Source organism: Numenius arquata, chromosome 11, assembly GCF_964106895.1.
Source record: "Numenius arquata chromosome 11, bNumArq3.hap1.1, whole genome shotgun sequence".
Taxonomy (NCBI): domain Eukaryota; kingdom Metazoa; phylum Chordata; class Aves; order Charadriiformes; family Scolopacidae; genus Numenius; species Numenius arquata.
In genome coordinates this window covers 44215665-44230928 of record NC_133586.1, presented here as the reverse complement: position 1 = coordinate 44230928, position 15264 = coordinate 44215665, and the positions used below count along the sequence as shown (strand labels likewise).

At 43.9% G+C, this 15264-nt stretch overlaps 1 protein-coding gene across 1 annotated transcript; it reads left to right on the top strand.

Annotated features, from left to right (window-relative positions):
• The first annotated feature begins 218 nt into the window (after nt 1-218).
• Nucleotides 219-11751, top strand: ZCCHC10 (zinc finger CCHC-type containing 10). The gene is made up of 4 exons (XM_074156436.1): nt 219-334; nt 3181-3342; nt 6227-6268; nt 9817-11751. The coding sequence occupies exons 1-4, from the start codon at nt 219-221 to the stop codon at nt 10088-10090; spliced, it is 594 nt and encodes a 197-aa protein (XP_074012537.1). The 3' UTR covers nt 10091-11751.
• The last annotated feature ends 3513 nt before the right edge of the window (nt 11752-15264 follow it).

Below are 15264 nucleotides of genomic sequence, written 5' to 3'. Positions count from 1 at the left end.
AGCTGACTGGACGAGGCGGAAAGCGCAGGGCTGAGGCGGCAGGGACGGGAACCGCGACTCGTTCAGCCCAGGGCCATGACAGACACCCCCCCAAGTCCCCAGCGCGGTGCCATGGCAACGCGGGAGGAGGCGAGACGAGCCGGAAAGCGCGTCCCTCCCGGCCCGTCCTCTCTGGCCGCAGGAGGATTTAGTCTCTGTGGTGACCGCTCGTTCCTCCAATGGGAGGCGGCGGCGGGCGGCATGGCCCGGCATGCACCGCGGCCCGCGCCTCACTTCCCGGCCGGGCCGCTAAGATGGCGACTCCCATGCATCGCCTCATCGCTCGGAGACAGGCGTGAGTGCGGCGGGCGGCCCTATGGGCAGGGTGGTCTAGTACGGGAACCGAAGCGAGGGGAGGCTCGCCAGGCAGCGCCCTGAGGCGGCGGCTGTTGGGGAGGGGGCGGCAGAGGGGCGGCTGCGGGCCCCGGGGGAGCGGGGCCGGGGTAGGGACAGGGGCGTCCCCCGCGAGTGGGGCCGGGGGCTCTCTGAGGGTACAGAGCCCCCTCCTCGCAGGTGCTCTGCATCCCAGGCAGGGTGCAGCTCGTCTGTAAGGAAGCTGCCCAAAATACGGCCCGGTTAGTGACATCGCTGCCGTGAAATAAAAAGAGTGAAAGCGGGATTGTGGAAAAGGAGACGAAGTCTTCAAAGTTTCACTTTTGGTGTTAACATTCGTTAGCGGCGTTTGGGGAGAAGGCTGCCTTACAGGTGTTGCCTTGCCAGAGTTTTCAGTGAAGTGTGTAAGGTCTTGTGATGCTGGCAGTTACCGATCTTCATTGTAGACTTCAAACAGATTTAAAAAATAAGTTCGAGGTTTATGTCATGATCTATTTACAGAGCTGTAAAAGAAGGAGGAAAAAAAAAAATCCAAACGAGTGACCTTTATTCTGATATGACTATTGCGTTCATAAGTAATTCTCTCAGTACCGAAGGGATCTGATTGCCAAACACTGAAATGAGGAAAAGCCAACGTTTTTGCTTGTTTACATTAAGTATGGCAAATACCTGTGTTCCACTCTCATGTATTACTTGCATTGGCTTTTTTTGGTTGGTTTGTTTGGGTTTTGTTTGTTTGTTTGTTTTTCCTTCTTTAGAATAATCTCAGTTTGCATTTCAATTTTTGGCGTGTGTTTGATTTTTTTTGTCTGATCATGAGAGTTGGACAGAATATGGATGGCTTCTGCATTCTCTTTCCTTTTTTTATTTTTCAGTATAATTTCTTTCCTGTTTTCCAATGAGGAGTAACTTGGGATTTCAAAGTACTCGTGGAATACTTGTTCTTTCAAGTTGCTGTTTTATTATGAGTCAAGGACTGATTTTTTTAATGTTTGTTGTTATGTCTAAATGTGCCTGCTGAGTATTTGCTGAATTGTACGTCTGCCAGCCTTTGCTTCTAGGTTGTGGCCGTTGGTCCCTGTTAAAAGTTTTCTTTGGTCTCGTGCTTTTCATTAGTGTTAAAATTTGTTAGTGCTGGTGTGGTATTTATAGATCTGTAGTTGTTGTTGAGCTATTTTGGTCTGTTTTCCTGGTAATTACTTATATTGTCTTTAGGGCCTGATCTTATCATTTTAGTTTGCATAGAATTGTCTGCCCTGGTCATGTGAGTCGTACTAAAAACCATGGAAATACTGAGTTACTTTATTATTGCTTTAAACTCCCATTCTGTTCCTGCGAAGACAAGTCTGGGCTAGTTTGAGTTAGAAAAACATCCACTTCTTTGGTTTTGTCTGTTGATGAAGAGGAGGAAGCTTCCTCATTCTGCTTATGTGTAACTTGTGCCAGAGCCAGAAGTCCAAGGCGAGACAATGCAAACCATTCAAAAATGTTGTTTTGGTTGTTTTTTTTTTTTTTTTTTGTTAATTACTAGAGATACTGCTTGCTATTAAAGTCTTGAGTTAATTGTGCAGCTTAGATTGCAAGTTGAATTAGTTTTCTAGTGCTGATTTAGGGTAATATTTCTAAGGCCAGATTATGAAGCCAAGTACTCTTTGCATTGGAAGAGTGATGGGTGTTCAGAACAAGATTCCCTTCAAGATACAGTGGAACTGTGACAGAGGGTGATGGCTAAAGTTGAGAGAGAAGCAATTCACACCTTGCCTTGGAAAGCAGCACTCCTTTTGAGAGAAGAATGCTTGCTGGTGGTCTGTCACTCCCTGCTCTCTGAATACTAAATGATGAGTCCAGGACCCTCCTCCTAGTTAAAACAGGGCTGTTAATTTCAGATAGTTTAGATGGGTTGGCCTTGGAAAATTAGTTGTTTGGTGTTTGGAAAAAATAATAGAAGGCGGAAATAAGTTGCAGTCGTTGCAGTGAAACTGTATGGGAGCTACAAACCCCTGATTTCAGTCCTGGCTCTAAAATTTGTGATTCTGACCTTGACTGAGTCACTTGCCCACTGTACGAGTTTCCTTATTCTTGGAAACGAAGCTGTCTGCTTTCTGCTAACAGTGTTCTAAACATAATTATTTATCTGAAGCAAGCTAGAACCATGTGCAATTATTGGATACTTCCAAATTGTATACAGTGTAATCATTCCCAATGACTGTTGTGCAATTATATCCTATAATGCCAGAAGCTGTGCCAATTAGGTTGATGAAAATGTGATTTTGGTGATCAGATTAATCTTTGTGCACTGACAGAGGATGGTCCTAGTAGTGTTTTTCAAAATGTTTCAATTATTTACAATATCTAAAGGGGGTGGGAAATGATGGAATCTCAAGATTCCACAAGGATCTATGAGGTAGGCTCAGCAGCAGCCAGTGTAAAACTAAAAGTGAAATTCGGATGCAGCTGGTGAGTGTGGTGACAGTTGCTGTTGGTAGTTCAGCATTTCCTGCTTTAGCAGAAGATGACTTAAACTGAAACTCTGGAATAGAGGAAAAGTCTTTCTTTGTTCTCTTCCATAAATAGTTGATATGAGAATGTTTTAATAAATGAAAATGTGTTTGCCTAAAGTCTGTATGTGTCTGATGTTACTGTTCTTGTCCTGACTTAAGACGTATAATAGCTGAAGCACCCATGAATGTCTGGTGTAATCGTAAATACCTACACTCTTAAGGATCTGTATGACCAAAAAAAAAAAGTTTTTTCCATTGGTAGAACAGACTTGTAATCAGTCACTTAAGCAATTCTGCATTTTTCTAGGGAGGCAAACAAGCAGCATGTAAGATGTCAAAAATGTTTAGAGTTTGGACATTGGACGTATGAATGTACAGGGAAGAGGAAATACCTGCATAGACCTTCGAGGACAGCTCAATTAGCGAAAATTCTTAAAGAAAAGGAAAAGCGACTATTACTGCAACAGAGGTAAGATTGGTAGGATTAAAATGTCTAGTTTATTAATTAAAAGATGATTTGTACGTGGGTGGGAAAGGTGGTGTCCTAGACCATTTTCTGTCATTTCTTCCAGACTCGGTGATGCTTGCTTAATATTAGAGCCATTTTGTATGTTAAGTAGAATATTTACACTCAGGTTCCACAAAATTAAAATATTCTTCATTAACACCTGCTTGTCTGAAATTCAGATAGGCCAGAAAATTTTTAACTGTAACAAAAAAGTGCAGTAAGGTAAAGTCAAAATAGTTGGAGCCTTTTTTGGTAATGGAGTACCGTTTCCTGAATTCCTTGCTGCTCTGTCACTAGCGCTGCCAGGATGTGAGTTCTGGAGGAGTGTTCACACCTTTCCCTCTGTTATCTTAATGTGGAAAGAAAATGGGTGGAAATGCCTGGCAGAGAGCTCTGATTTGCCATCCTCAGCTGTTTCAGCTGAGGCTACACTGTGAATCAGGGCTGAAATACTGACTTGAGTGGAAGCCCATTAGCTTGAATGACATGAAATGTTTGATTTTGAAATTAATTTTGATCCAGTGAGTAATTCTGAAGGAATTGTAATCCCCTGGTATTGTAGATAAGAAATCACGAGTGCTCAGGCTCTAAAGCTTCCTCCCTTTGGAGAAACAGTTTGGAAGAGTTCTTCAGAGAGTTAAGGCAAAGACTTAGTTCAAGACTCAGATTATTTCATTGGTCCTTTCCTGCCCTGTTTCTGCAGATTAACATTAGAGGGTAGTGAATTGAGGATGAAATTGCGTGTTGCTTAGCTGTTGTGCTCGAGTCTGTATATGGGATAATGTTATAGAGGGGTTACAGGGCCTCTCCAGTGTCTGTCATGGATGGAGGCTTTTGAGCTGTAAGTCCACAGTGCGAGGGCTGTGTGGTGTGAAAAGTCGTCTCATGAAAAGAAGGCTGACTAATCCTTGGATGTGGAACAGATTTTAATCCTGGTTAAATTGGGCTGGATTCATACTGGTTATGTGATCATAAGGTCTCTGAAGCTCCTTAACTGTGCCATGAAGCACCCAGTTACACTTTCAAGGATGAAGCTTATTTTTCATGGAAAGAACAACTTTCTAGGACACGCTTTTCCTTTTTGCATAGCTTGCTTTGGAAGGTTGTTTCTTGTCTGCAGAGAAGTTGGGTCTCCTACAGGTCTGCTTCAGAGTATTTCTATCATCATCGTTAAAGACCTGATAATGAATCATTAACCAGAAGGCAAACATAGTCTAATCAGGTTAATATTTACTTTTTGACAACCACATACAAGATTTTTCAGCATTAACTCATTTCAGTAGTTGTTCCAGGATCCTTCTGTTTGCCCAGTGTTGACCTCACGATTCTGATGGACGTTACGGAGGTTTTGCTTACTGGTTCCAGTAAAGCCCACTGCTTGCCTGTCCTAGAGTAGGAGTGGGGAGGGGAGGAAAAGGGAGAAAATGCTTCTTCAATAACTTAATAATGTTACTGTGTTGCACCAACCCCGGGAAGCCTGAGTCTTATTTATGGTTCTGAAGACGGAGTGGTGCCCCAGGGAAGATGACCAAGTGTCAGGAATGAGAACTGTTTGATCTGCAGGGGATTGACCCCTCTCAGTTGTGTGGTTCCCAGAGTTGTGAACTCCTACCCTCATCCAGATGGGAAACACTAGAGGGAAGCACAGACCTGTGCCTCGGCAGCCCAGGTTACTTACCTGTCTTCTGTGTAAGGCCTTAATAATATAAATATTCAGCAATGTGGGAGGGTTTATAATTTGGTTCAAAATTTGAAGATCAAGGAATCTTCAAATTGAAGACGACAAAATGACAGGAGAGTATGGGCAAGAGGAAAACTCATCTGTGTAATTATAATATTTTCATATTCACACTGTATGTGTGAAAATAAATGGAAAAAGTCTCTCTTTTCTAGTACACAAATGGCATTGAGTACTTTTATTAAAATGCAGTATAGTTTACACTGAATGCTTTCTTCTTTCTACCCTTTTCTGGAGTCTTTATCAATCTATTAATATATCATTTCTAAATGAAATATATTTGCATTTTTTACTTCTGTGTATTTAAGATAACTTCCAATAATGGGTTTCAGTTGAGGAGAAAGTATCCTGGTTCATGAAAGAACATACAACTTTTAAGTGTGTTGTAAGTATATGATGAGGGACTGCTGTAATCACACAGGTCCGTTCCAGGTTGAATTATGTACTATATAGCTGAAATGCATTGAGAAGAGCATTTGACTGAAAGCATTTTATTTTCTTTTTAAAAAAAAATAATTAAAAAATCCAGAAGTGAAGACTGATTTTTTTTTTTAAAAAAAAAAAAAGTCTTAGCCACTTACCAGTAAAACTTTCTGTGAGTGTATGAATATGTGGGAATCCGAAAGACAAATAGCTGGAAAGCATCAATATAAATAGATTGTTCTGTGTCTTTTTGTACTTGAAAGAAATGCATGGTGAAAGCTACAGACTAATTCAGTGTTTTTCCCTTTGTTTCAACCAGTTGTATTTTTGCTAAATACGGTTATACAGAACTGTTTTTGTATCCTTTTCTTCTATGCCTTTCTCGTCCCAAAAAAATTGTCGTTTGTGTAATATGAAGAAAAGAGTGGAGTAAAGCATACTTAACATTGAAAATTAGAGGTGAATTGCAGCTTTTTTTTTTCCCCCCCTTTCCTGATTTGTAGGTATTGTTTTTCTGGTTTGAATAGTGACTGAAAATAGATGCCCAATGAGCTTGGGGTGGTGCGGTGCTCTGCCTGTGGGATACCAGTTTTCTAATAGTAAACTCAGTTCCACTCTGCTGCTGTTTATTTAATTGTCTTACTGCATTAATCAAAGCCATTGTTTTTTTCCCCCCTTAATCAGTGCTGGAGAAAGTGCTGCAGAAAGGAAGGCCAAGAAAAAAAGGTATGTGGGGACCGATGACAGTGCAGCTGTTTCAGTGTGTGATCTGGCACTGGGGGTTGCGGCAGGCGGCTTGGGAGGGGTGTGTGGGCAAAGTCAACACTGCAAATACAGCTTTGATTTTACTGCTTTTAGCCTTTTACAGGCATTTGTATGACAGACGTTTGGAGAATTTCTACTCTTCCCTGTCTAAAACCTTTAAATTCTTTGTCCTCTGCTTTTCTCCCTACTGATTGTAGTATCTCTACATGATCTTGCTTTAATAATAAAAATCTTCCTGTTTCTGCCTCAGAGTTCATCAAGTGTATTTTAACAGTTGTGTGAGAACAACATACTGTTTCTAGCTTGTAATCACTCCACCTACCTGTCTTGCTCTTCCATCTGTTGTTTTCATTCCCTTCTGGTAGCAGTTGTCTCCCTCTGAAGCCTTGGCTAGAGGATGAAATAAAGCATCTAAAAAAAAAAAATAACCAAAACCCAACCCCAAAACTAAACAAAAAAGAAAAAAACAGCAAAAAAAAAAACAACAAACAACCAACCAAAGACTGAAACAAAATCCAGGAAATAGACCTCCCTTCCCAGTACTAATTTGAGCCAAGAAGGCTTTCTCTTTTGACACTATTTGTACTTTGCTCTGCAGTAATGTTTTCCTTGGGAATTCACTTTGGTCTTTTTGGCAAAACCCTTTTGGAAGCAGGCAGAACGCCGGCTGTGATACTCCTGCTGAGTTTGTGGACAGGGGATGCCTGGGCAGGAGTAGCCTCATTATCTCTTCTTATTTAGTTGACTGTTCTCTGTCTCTGATCTTCTAAAAACAGTTTTCGGGAGATTTTTTTTTTAAAGCCTAGGCCTTGTTCTTTGTGTCATTAAGTAAGCCACAGCAGTTTTTTAAACTGTGCCTTTGTTTTAGGCTATCATGTGGAATGTGGCTTTACTGGAATGGTTCTTGGTGAGTCTCCTAGTTCTATTATCAGGATATGTTTTACCAAAGGCTCCTTTCTCAGTAGTGCCTATTTATTTCTGGAGTTACTTAGGACTAATGAGATCACAAATTAACTGATTTCTAAACAACGTAGTTCAAACTTCTTCCTGCCTCAGCTTTCTCATGTGCTGCAGTCTTCTACTGACACAATGATTTTCAGAATATTCAAGCTCTAAATCAATGCAAAATGAAGAGTGAAAGGATTTTTTTGGGGGGATGGGGCGGGGAGGGGCGTGATTTGGTAAATTTTTCTTTAAAATTTTAAAACTCTTCTAGGTTTGAATTATCCTGTTCTTATGCAAGCAGATATCAAGCATCAATATAAATTCCTTTCCTGTTAGTTTGCTATTTATATTTTTATTATAATACAGGAAGAATTAAATGCGGAAAATTCAGCAAAGGGTTACTGTTGAATATACAAGTTCCAGATTTAAAAAAAAAAAAAGGCAAAAGTTAAGGTTCTGGCAGTTGTGAGCGCTAACCTTTTGCATAGTGTATGTTTGTTTTGATATAAACAGTAATAAGTAAGCTACAGGCTTAACCAGAAAAACAGGAACAGGCAAAACAGCTGTTGTACGGCGTTGTGACCTCAGGTGACACCGAGCTGTCTTCTGGGTGTGTGTTGGCTCCAGCATTCCCATGCGGTGTCCGCTGGTTGTTAACTGAAAGCCCGTTTTATGCTTGGATCACAGATAAATCTACCTGTCCAAAGGGTAGAACCATGTCTTAATTAACTTGTTTCTTCAGGCTTCCAGCTGTGATTGTGCCCAAAACTGTAGATTCGATTTTAGTAGCATGTTAGGAATCACCTGGGGTTGTCAGATGATTGCAATAGAATTAGGAAGGACGAAAAGGCTCAGAGAAGGGTGATAATGTACAAAATGCAGCAGTTGATGCCTAGAGATCATACGAGATACTAACACTTAAAACTTGTTTTGAGGAGAATGAATACTTGTCGGCTGGAGAAATTCTGTATTTTTACAGTGGTGGAGTAGACACCCCAAAATCTTAGATCTACCAATGTATAGCATGGGATTGTCACATTACCAAATTAGGACAAGGCGAGGTAGGTGGATTTTACTTGCTCCCATCTCCATCCTCCTTCTGTAACTACCAACAGGCCAGGTCTTGCATCACCCAAAGACAAGTAGCTGCTTGTTTCTTCTCTCGTAGATCTCGCTAGTGCTTTCCTCGAGGAGAGGCAGTATTGAGTGTTAGATTCTGATGTTTGTGAGTGGATTTCAGATTATAACCTAAATATTGGAGGTCCATGGACTTGCTTCTGTGGATTCTGTGAAAGGTGATTAGGAAAAGAGTGTTCAAAGTTATCATTCAGACGCTCCTCTGATTGTTGTCCCTATAAATGGCTCTGCACATCTAATGAAACTGTTTAGATTCAAACTACTAGTCCCACTTTTTTTTTCCTCATTTTAAGACTAGTTTTTCACAAACAGTAAGTCTGTATTTACTCAGCCCTTATGGATTTATCTTTAACAAACAGGCCATTGTGTCTGCATGCACAAAGATAACAGATTACAGATACATTATAAAAACTTCAGTGGTTCATAGCTCAACACTTGCACCCAGATTTGTCAGCTGATGGGACCATGGCTGATAGAATGAAAAAACATTGCTCTTTCTCTAATAGCCTTAACATAAGCATTTCCTAAGGTGTTACATTTAGCCAAACTCTCTGATAAAAACTGCTACATTAATTTTCTAATGGAGAGAAGATTCTGCATTATTATATCTAGCACTTCTGCATGCTGTTTGGTTGACTTGGCGGGAAGGGAGGTGAATTAGTACCTTTATACTTTGTTTGGAGAAAGATCTACAGGAGAACTTAATTGTGCTTCCCTGGAATTCATATTGCCTGACTTAATCAGAGATCTTGATCTTGAGAACAGGAGCCTTGGTAAGGCCTAAACATGGAAAAAATCGCAGAGGATAGAGAAATCCACTTTGCTATGTTTGTAATTTTGTCTTTATCTTGGACTGTTTCCACCCCTTCTCTTCCACCCTGGAAACATAAGCATCCTGTAGTGGCAGGTAATTTGGGTTCTTTTGCCAGGAGTAATCTAAGAACCATTTCCGTTGAGTACAATTCTGACATTTGTGAAATCACTGAAGAAACTTCCATTGACTTCTACATTGCCAAAATTTCACTCCTTGTTACAGTGGTGTGCTGGGGAATGGGTCCTTGAGAGTTTTTCCCTGAGGATTTAGTAGTGCAGGATGTTCTCCTGCAGCCTTGATCTTCTATTTAGCCGAGTCAGTAAAGACACTTGTCATTACTATGAAGAAGATTCTTGCCAGCTTTCAAAATTAACCTTTTTCCTCTAGTCCCCTTTTGGCTTACTTCAGTACATGGTGTCGCTCCGCTGCTGCTGCTCCAGGGGCCAAACTCCATTTGTTCAGAGTTGGAGAGGTATGGGGTTCTCTTAGGTTGTCAGGCCTGGACATTCTCAGACAAAATAATTGATCTTTGGGTTACAGCAAAGTATAAAAAACGGTGTGTGATGAGTGCTGTCTCCAGCAGGCCTGTTCTCATCTGTTTGTTTTCTTTCAGATCTAAAAGCGTGACCAGTTCCAGTAGCAGCAGCAGCGCCAGCTCGGCTAGTGATTCCTCGTCTGACAGTGAAGACTCTTCTACCTCCTCTTCTTCTGAGGACAGTGACAGTGATGAGAGCTCCTCCACTTCCTCATCTTCTCCATCCTCCAGTAGCACTTCCTCTTCTTCAGACTTCGAATCGGATTCTAGTTCCTCCAGCAGTAGCAGCAGCAGCAGCAGCACAGACAGTAGTTCTGATGACGAGCCACCAAAGAAAAAGAAGAAGAAATAGCGTGGTGCGGTGCAGAACTCTTGTTTAGCGAATGGTAACGCTCTTCAGTGATGGTTTGAGCACAGGGTTGCCAAACAGTTTACCTGGTCAACATTTCTACGGCTAAAACTTTCTAAGTGTTTTGCATAGTTGTTCATAGGACATGAAAGGTATTCAATGGCACGTGAGACTTACTGAAAGAGTATTTTTGTGGTTTATCCTTTTATGGAAAATTTTACTTTTTTAGTTCCAAAAAAAAATAATCTATCATCAGATTTGTTTATATGAGCTAAGGTCCAGTAACCTGGATGTTTACATGCTGGAAAGCAAAAAGCTTTTTTTTTTTTTTTGTTGCAGCTTGTGCTGTGCATCATATGCTCCTACTCTCTTTCTGACAGCTTCACTTGCATTGAGAAAATCCTCTGAATTATTAGAAGCAGAAGTTTCACGCTGCTGGCTGTAGGGCACTGTCCTTGTGGAAATGGAATGCACGGCGTTGCACACAGAGGGCCTTCCGTCTCACCGATAACAAATGTATTATACGCTGCTCAGCTTTTTTTTTTTTTCTGATGGCTTTTCCTGATGCTTCCAGGTCAAGTCTTAACTGCAGCACGAGACTTTAAATAGTGCTCATTTGTTAACGATCAATAATACTACTTGCACTGTACAGAGGCTTTAGTCTGTTCAACTCGTCTCATGTGTTTGTAGGGTCTTCTGAGACACCGAGCGTGTCTCGCAGCAGCGTCTGGGTAGGAAAGAGCAGTGCCCAGTGGAAGAACGATGACTGATGCTGCTTAGGAGTTTAATCTTTGTGCCTTTTTTGTAAATTTAACGTATCCTCGTGAGAGAAGGGCTGGAGTAGGTGTCTTTCAGAACTCCATTAGCTTTCCATACAGAACACGGTCAGTAGCACCAGAGATCTGGTAGTAACAAACAAAAATGGGCGCTATTTTCAAGGAGATAAGAAAAAGGCTATTTTCACTGGTTGCTCAGTAAGAGAAGGAGTCGCCTTTAGAGGTCCCAAAGGAAAGTGTTTCCCTTTTGATATTTTTGCAAAAAATTGTTGTGTAATGCAAGATTCCCGATCCGTTTCGTTGGGCATATGGTGACTGGCATATAGTCTGCGGTATAATCAGTCCGTTATTTGTATGTAATACTGTGTATGTGTCTGTGAAAACCTGGCATGGGAGAAGCAAGTTAGTGGAAAAAATAACCAAAAGAAAAAAAAAACCCCAACAGAAGCGAAATCCAAACATACTGCAGAACAAGTATTGCTGGTTGCACATTGGAAGTTATTGGTTCTTTTGGTGGATTGAAGCAGTTGGCGTTAGTATTTTAATTTGTGATGCAGTCTCCTAAATTTCTTCTTGTTGGAGTGCCCTGTTTTGGGGAGGGGGCATCACATGTGGAAGAATTCTTAAATATCTTGGTTTAGGTAAAAATATAGTAACTAAACTATTTTTTATATTTTTATGGAAAAAGTAGTATGTAGAATTATCTTTGAATAAACTGTGCTTATTTAAATGTTTGAAAATATGTATGTTGTGCGTTGTAGTCTGTAACCATTGCTGTGTTTTACAGAACACTCTGCAGACTGTAAATAAAATTACCAGAAAATTGTTGAAGTCTTCTCGAGTGAATGTACCATTTAATGGGAAAAAGTTAATAAATTATTAAACAGTAGTTGCTAAGTTCATGCTTACTGCAAATCCCAACTGGAAGTGATGCTGTAGTAGCAAAGCGAGGGGGTAGGAGTCCTTTGGATTATCGAGTTTTGGGCAGTTCTACTGTCCTTTAAGACCATCTTGTGTGTTCTTTTTTTTTTTTTTAAATGCTGCTGGTGTTTGTGTGTAGGTGGTTTTGTCGGAAGTGCATTGCTTTGCACAGATATCTTACTTTTCCCCCATTAAGTTGTCTCTGCCAAGAAAAGAGAAGTTCAGGCCTGTTGGACAATGACCAAATTTCCAGGTTCTGTTTCAGGTTCGGTGTCTGCGGGCAGACAAGGTCCCTTCTCAAAGGCAGGAGGAAAGGCCGGGGTGTGCTGGGGTCAGGAAACGTAATTACAGATGATATAGAGAGACCTTAATTGACTTCTGGTCTGCTGTTGGCTCCTGAGTTCAAAGAGATTGCTTGTTGCTTTCACTGGGCTCTGACGCTGCTGATCACATCCCATAACTCCCTCTGTACTCAGATATTTTCTTTAAAAAAAAGTTTGAATTTAAAGACAATTATTTTTTGTTGTGTTTTTTTTTTTTTAATTGCCCTTTCTGTTTAATTTGTCACTACATACTCTTGTTTTACAGAGTAAAACCCACCAGCCTGCCAAGAGCCGGTTCACCTTTCACCAGATCACACCCTGATGATGTCTTACTGGATGATTCGATTCAAACTTTTTTTCAACAGGAAAGGTATTTCTTTAATTACTGTCTGCCAAAGCTCAGGGTTGGGTACGAGAGATTACTAATTTTTTTAAAAAAACAAACCCACTAACTAGAAATTATTATCTTTATGAAGCAGTTACATGAGACCTGTGTAGCTCTGAACAGCCTCAATTTTAATCCTTCCAATTTCAAGTAAAGTTGCCGTCGCTAATTGAAGGGAAGCAGTTGATGGAGTCTGGTAGAATAACAGCCTCGGGGAAAAAAAAGGCATCGCATTTCAAGGAGAAGGAACCACCGGAACCGATGGGAGAGCGGGAGGAGGCAGAGACAACCTGATCTTCTGGTCCAGGCCTTTATTAAATCAAACATCTGCCAGTCAGGAACAGGTTTTGGGGTGCCCTCAATGAAATTGCATTATGCAGTCTCTCATGGATTGATGGATTGATTTTTTTTTTTTTTTTTTTAGGGAGTGTTCCTTAATAAATAGGAATTGCCATCGAAGGGATTTGATTTATAAAGAAACGGTTCAACATACCTTAACCCCATGGGTTTAATTCGCTTTATGAAATTATATTTCTCCAAGCTCTGCCTTTAACCAGACACTGAGACATCAGTGACGTCGGTGGCAGATCTTCATTTTGTTAATTGAAGTGTGTGTGTGTAGGGGGGGTGTAATACAAAATGCCAGAATATGTTTGACTCCTGAGATGGGGTGTATCAGAACTGTTACTGGCAAAACTATATAATTTTAGAAACATCATTGAAACCCGATAGGAACGGGGTGTTTTTATTATTTCCTGCTGCTTTCTGTTCTTTACAGCGCAGGGGCACTTTCCCAGAGACGCCGCCCGTGGAGCGGAGGGAGCTGTGGGTGCGTTTGGGTGCCAGGTAAGTGGGGGATCCCACCCCCTTTGATCCTGTTTGGGGCGTATTTCAGTGTCTCCCCAGACTCGGGCTGGAGCTGCCAGATAAAGGAGCTCGGAACTCCCTGAGGTTGGTCTAGACTTAAAATGTTAGTGTCTTTGTAGAACTTTTATGGATGAAGGGTCTCTGCAGTCATGGTGCCACAGACTAGGATTTAAAAAGAAAGTTTAGATTCTGGAATTTTTTGTGTGTTTGTTGTGGTGGGTTTTTTTTTTTTTTTGCCTAAGTGTAACAAAGTGGGTTGTTTTTGTTTTGTTTTTTTTTTTTTTTTCACCATTCTGCTGCACTTTACTCAGGTGTTTCAAACAAATAATAAAGTATTACTTTTTAAAATATGGACCCAAAGTAGAAGTGGTTTGAAATCAGTTTATGTGGAAGAAGTAGTTTTTAAGTTCAAAATATTTTTAGGCTATACTTGTAGGTTTCTCAAAAGTAGCCTTGTTGGGAGATTATTTTAAAAGCCGATTTTGGAAGTTTTGCCAACACTGGGGTGTGAGGGGGCTCTCCGGGGGGGGGGGGCCGCTCCCAGCCCCGCTTTAGGTCAAATCTGCTGGGTTTGGTCAAAAACGGGCACCGTGATGCTCTGCTGGCGTGAAAACCTGGGCTATCAGCCCCAGGAACGAGTTGCCCAAAGGCGCTGGAGGGGCTGGGGAGCAGCTCTGCCCCGCGGGGGCTGCCCTGGGGGCGCCGGAACCATTCTGGAGAAAATTCTGCCAGAATTATTTAGAAAAACTAACTTCTGCCCCTGCGTGGCCCAGCATCCCCCAACGCTGTGACCCACTGATCTGCGGGTAATGACCGAGGATCGCTCTACGCCCCCTCCTACAGCAATTAAAAAAGGGGGGTGGGTTGGGGGGGCGTGTGTGTTCGTTCGGGAGCGCGATATCGAAATTTAAATATTGGCGATCACGTGACCCTGCCCGCCGCCGCCAGGGGGCGGAGCGCGCGGCAGCCCTGCCACGTGACGCAGGCCGCGCCCCGCCCCCCCTCCACCGCCCGGCGGCGTCACGTGCTCGCGGCGTCCCCCTCGTCGGCGGGTCACGTGAGCGGCGGCGGGGCTGCGGCGGCGCGGGGGCTGCCGGGAAGCGCGAGTGCCCGGCTGCGGGCGGAGGGAGGGAGGGAGGCCGGAGCCGGGCGAGGGGCCGCGGGCTGCCCAGGCCGACGTCGCCGGCCCTCCCCGACCTCGCCTCGCCGCCAGCCCGGCCCCGGCCCGCGATGGAGCGCCGGGACCCCTGGGGAGCCGCCGTCGCCTCCCGCCAGTGAGCCGCTCCCCCCCCACACACACCCCCCCGCCCCCGGGCCTCGTCCCCCCGCCGGGGCCGGGCCTGCCCCCGCGCACCCCGGGCGGTCGGTGACTCGGTGGCGGCGGCGGCCCCGCTCCCTCGGGCCTCTTCGCCACCTCCTTCCCCCCCCCATCCTCCTCCCCGCCCGGCGGGCCGGTGGCGGCAGCCAGGAAATGGTCCGGGCCTAGCGGAGCGGCGAACGGAGGTGAGACGCGGCCGGGGGTGGGGAGGCGCCGAGACCGACCGCGGGGCAGGGGGACAGGCCTTCCCGCCGACACCCCCGCAAAGTCCCGGGAGCGGCCGCCGTGGGGCCCCCCTCTGCTCACCCGGGCTCACTTCGGGGGGAGCTGCCCCGGCCCGGCTCTCCGCGCCGGCGTTACCTGCGCGGGGCCCGGCCCCCTCTCCCCCCGCCCCGCCGGGCTGCCGTTCCCGGCCGTTGGGATCGCCCCTTCCGTGGCGCACCTCTCCCGCTTCAAACCGCGGGACCGCCGCCTGTCGCCGCTCACCTCCGGGGGAGTGACACGGCGAGAGGGGTTCCCCGGCCGGGGGTGCCGGGCACCGCTCCCCGCCTCGTCCTAGAGAGCAAAGCCTGGCTGTTTCCCCCCCC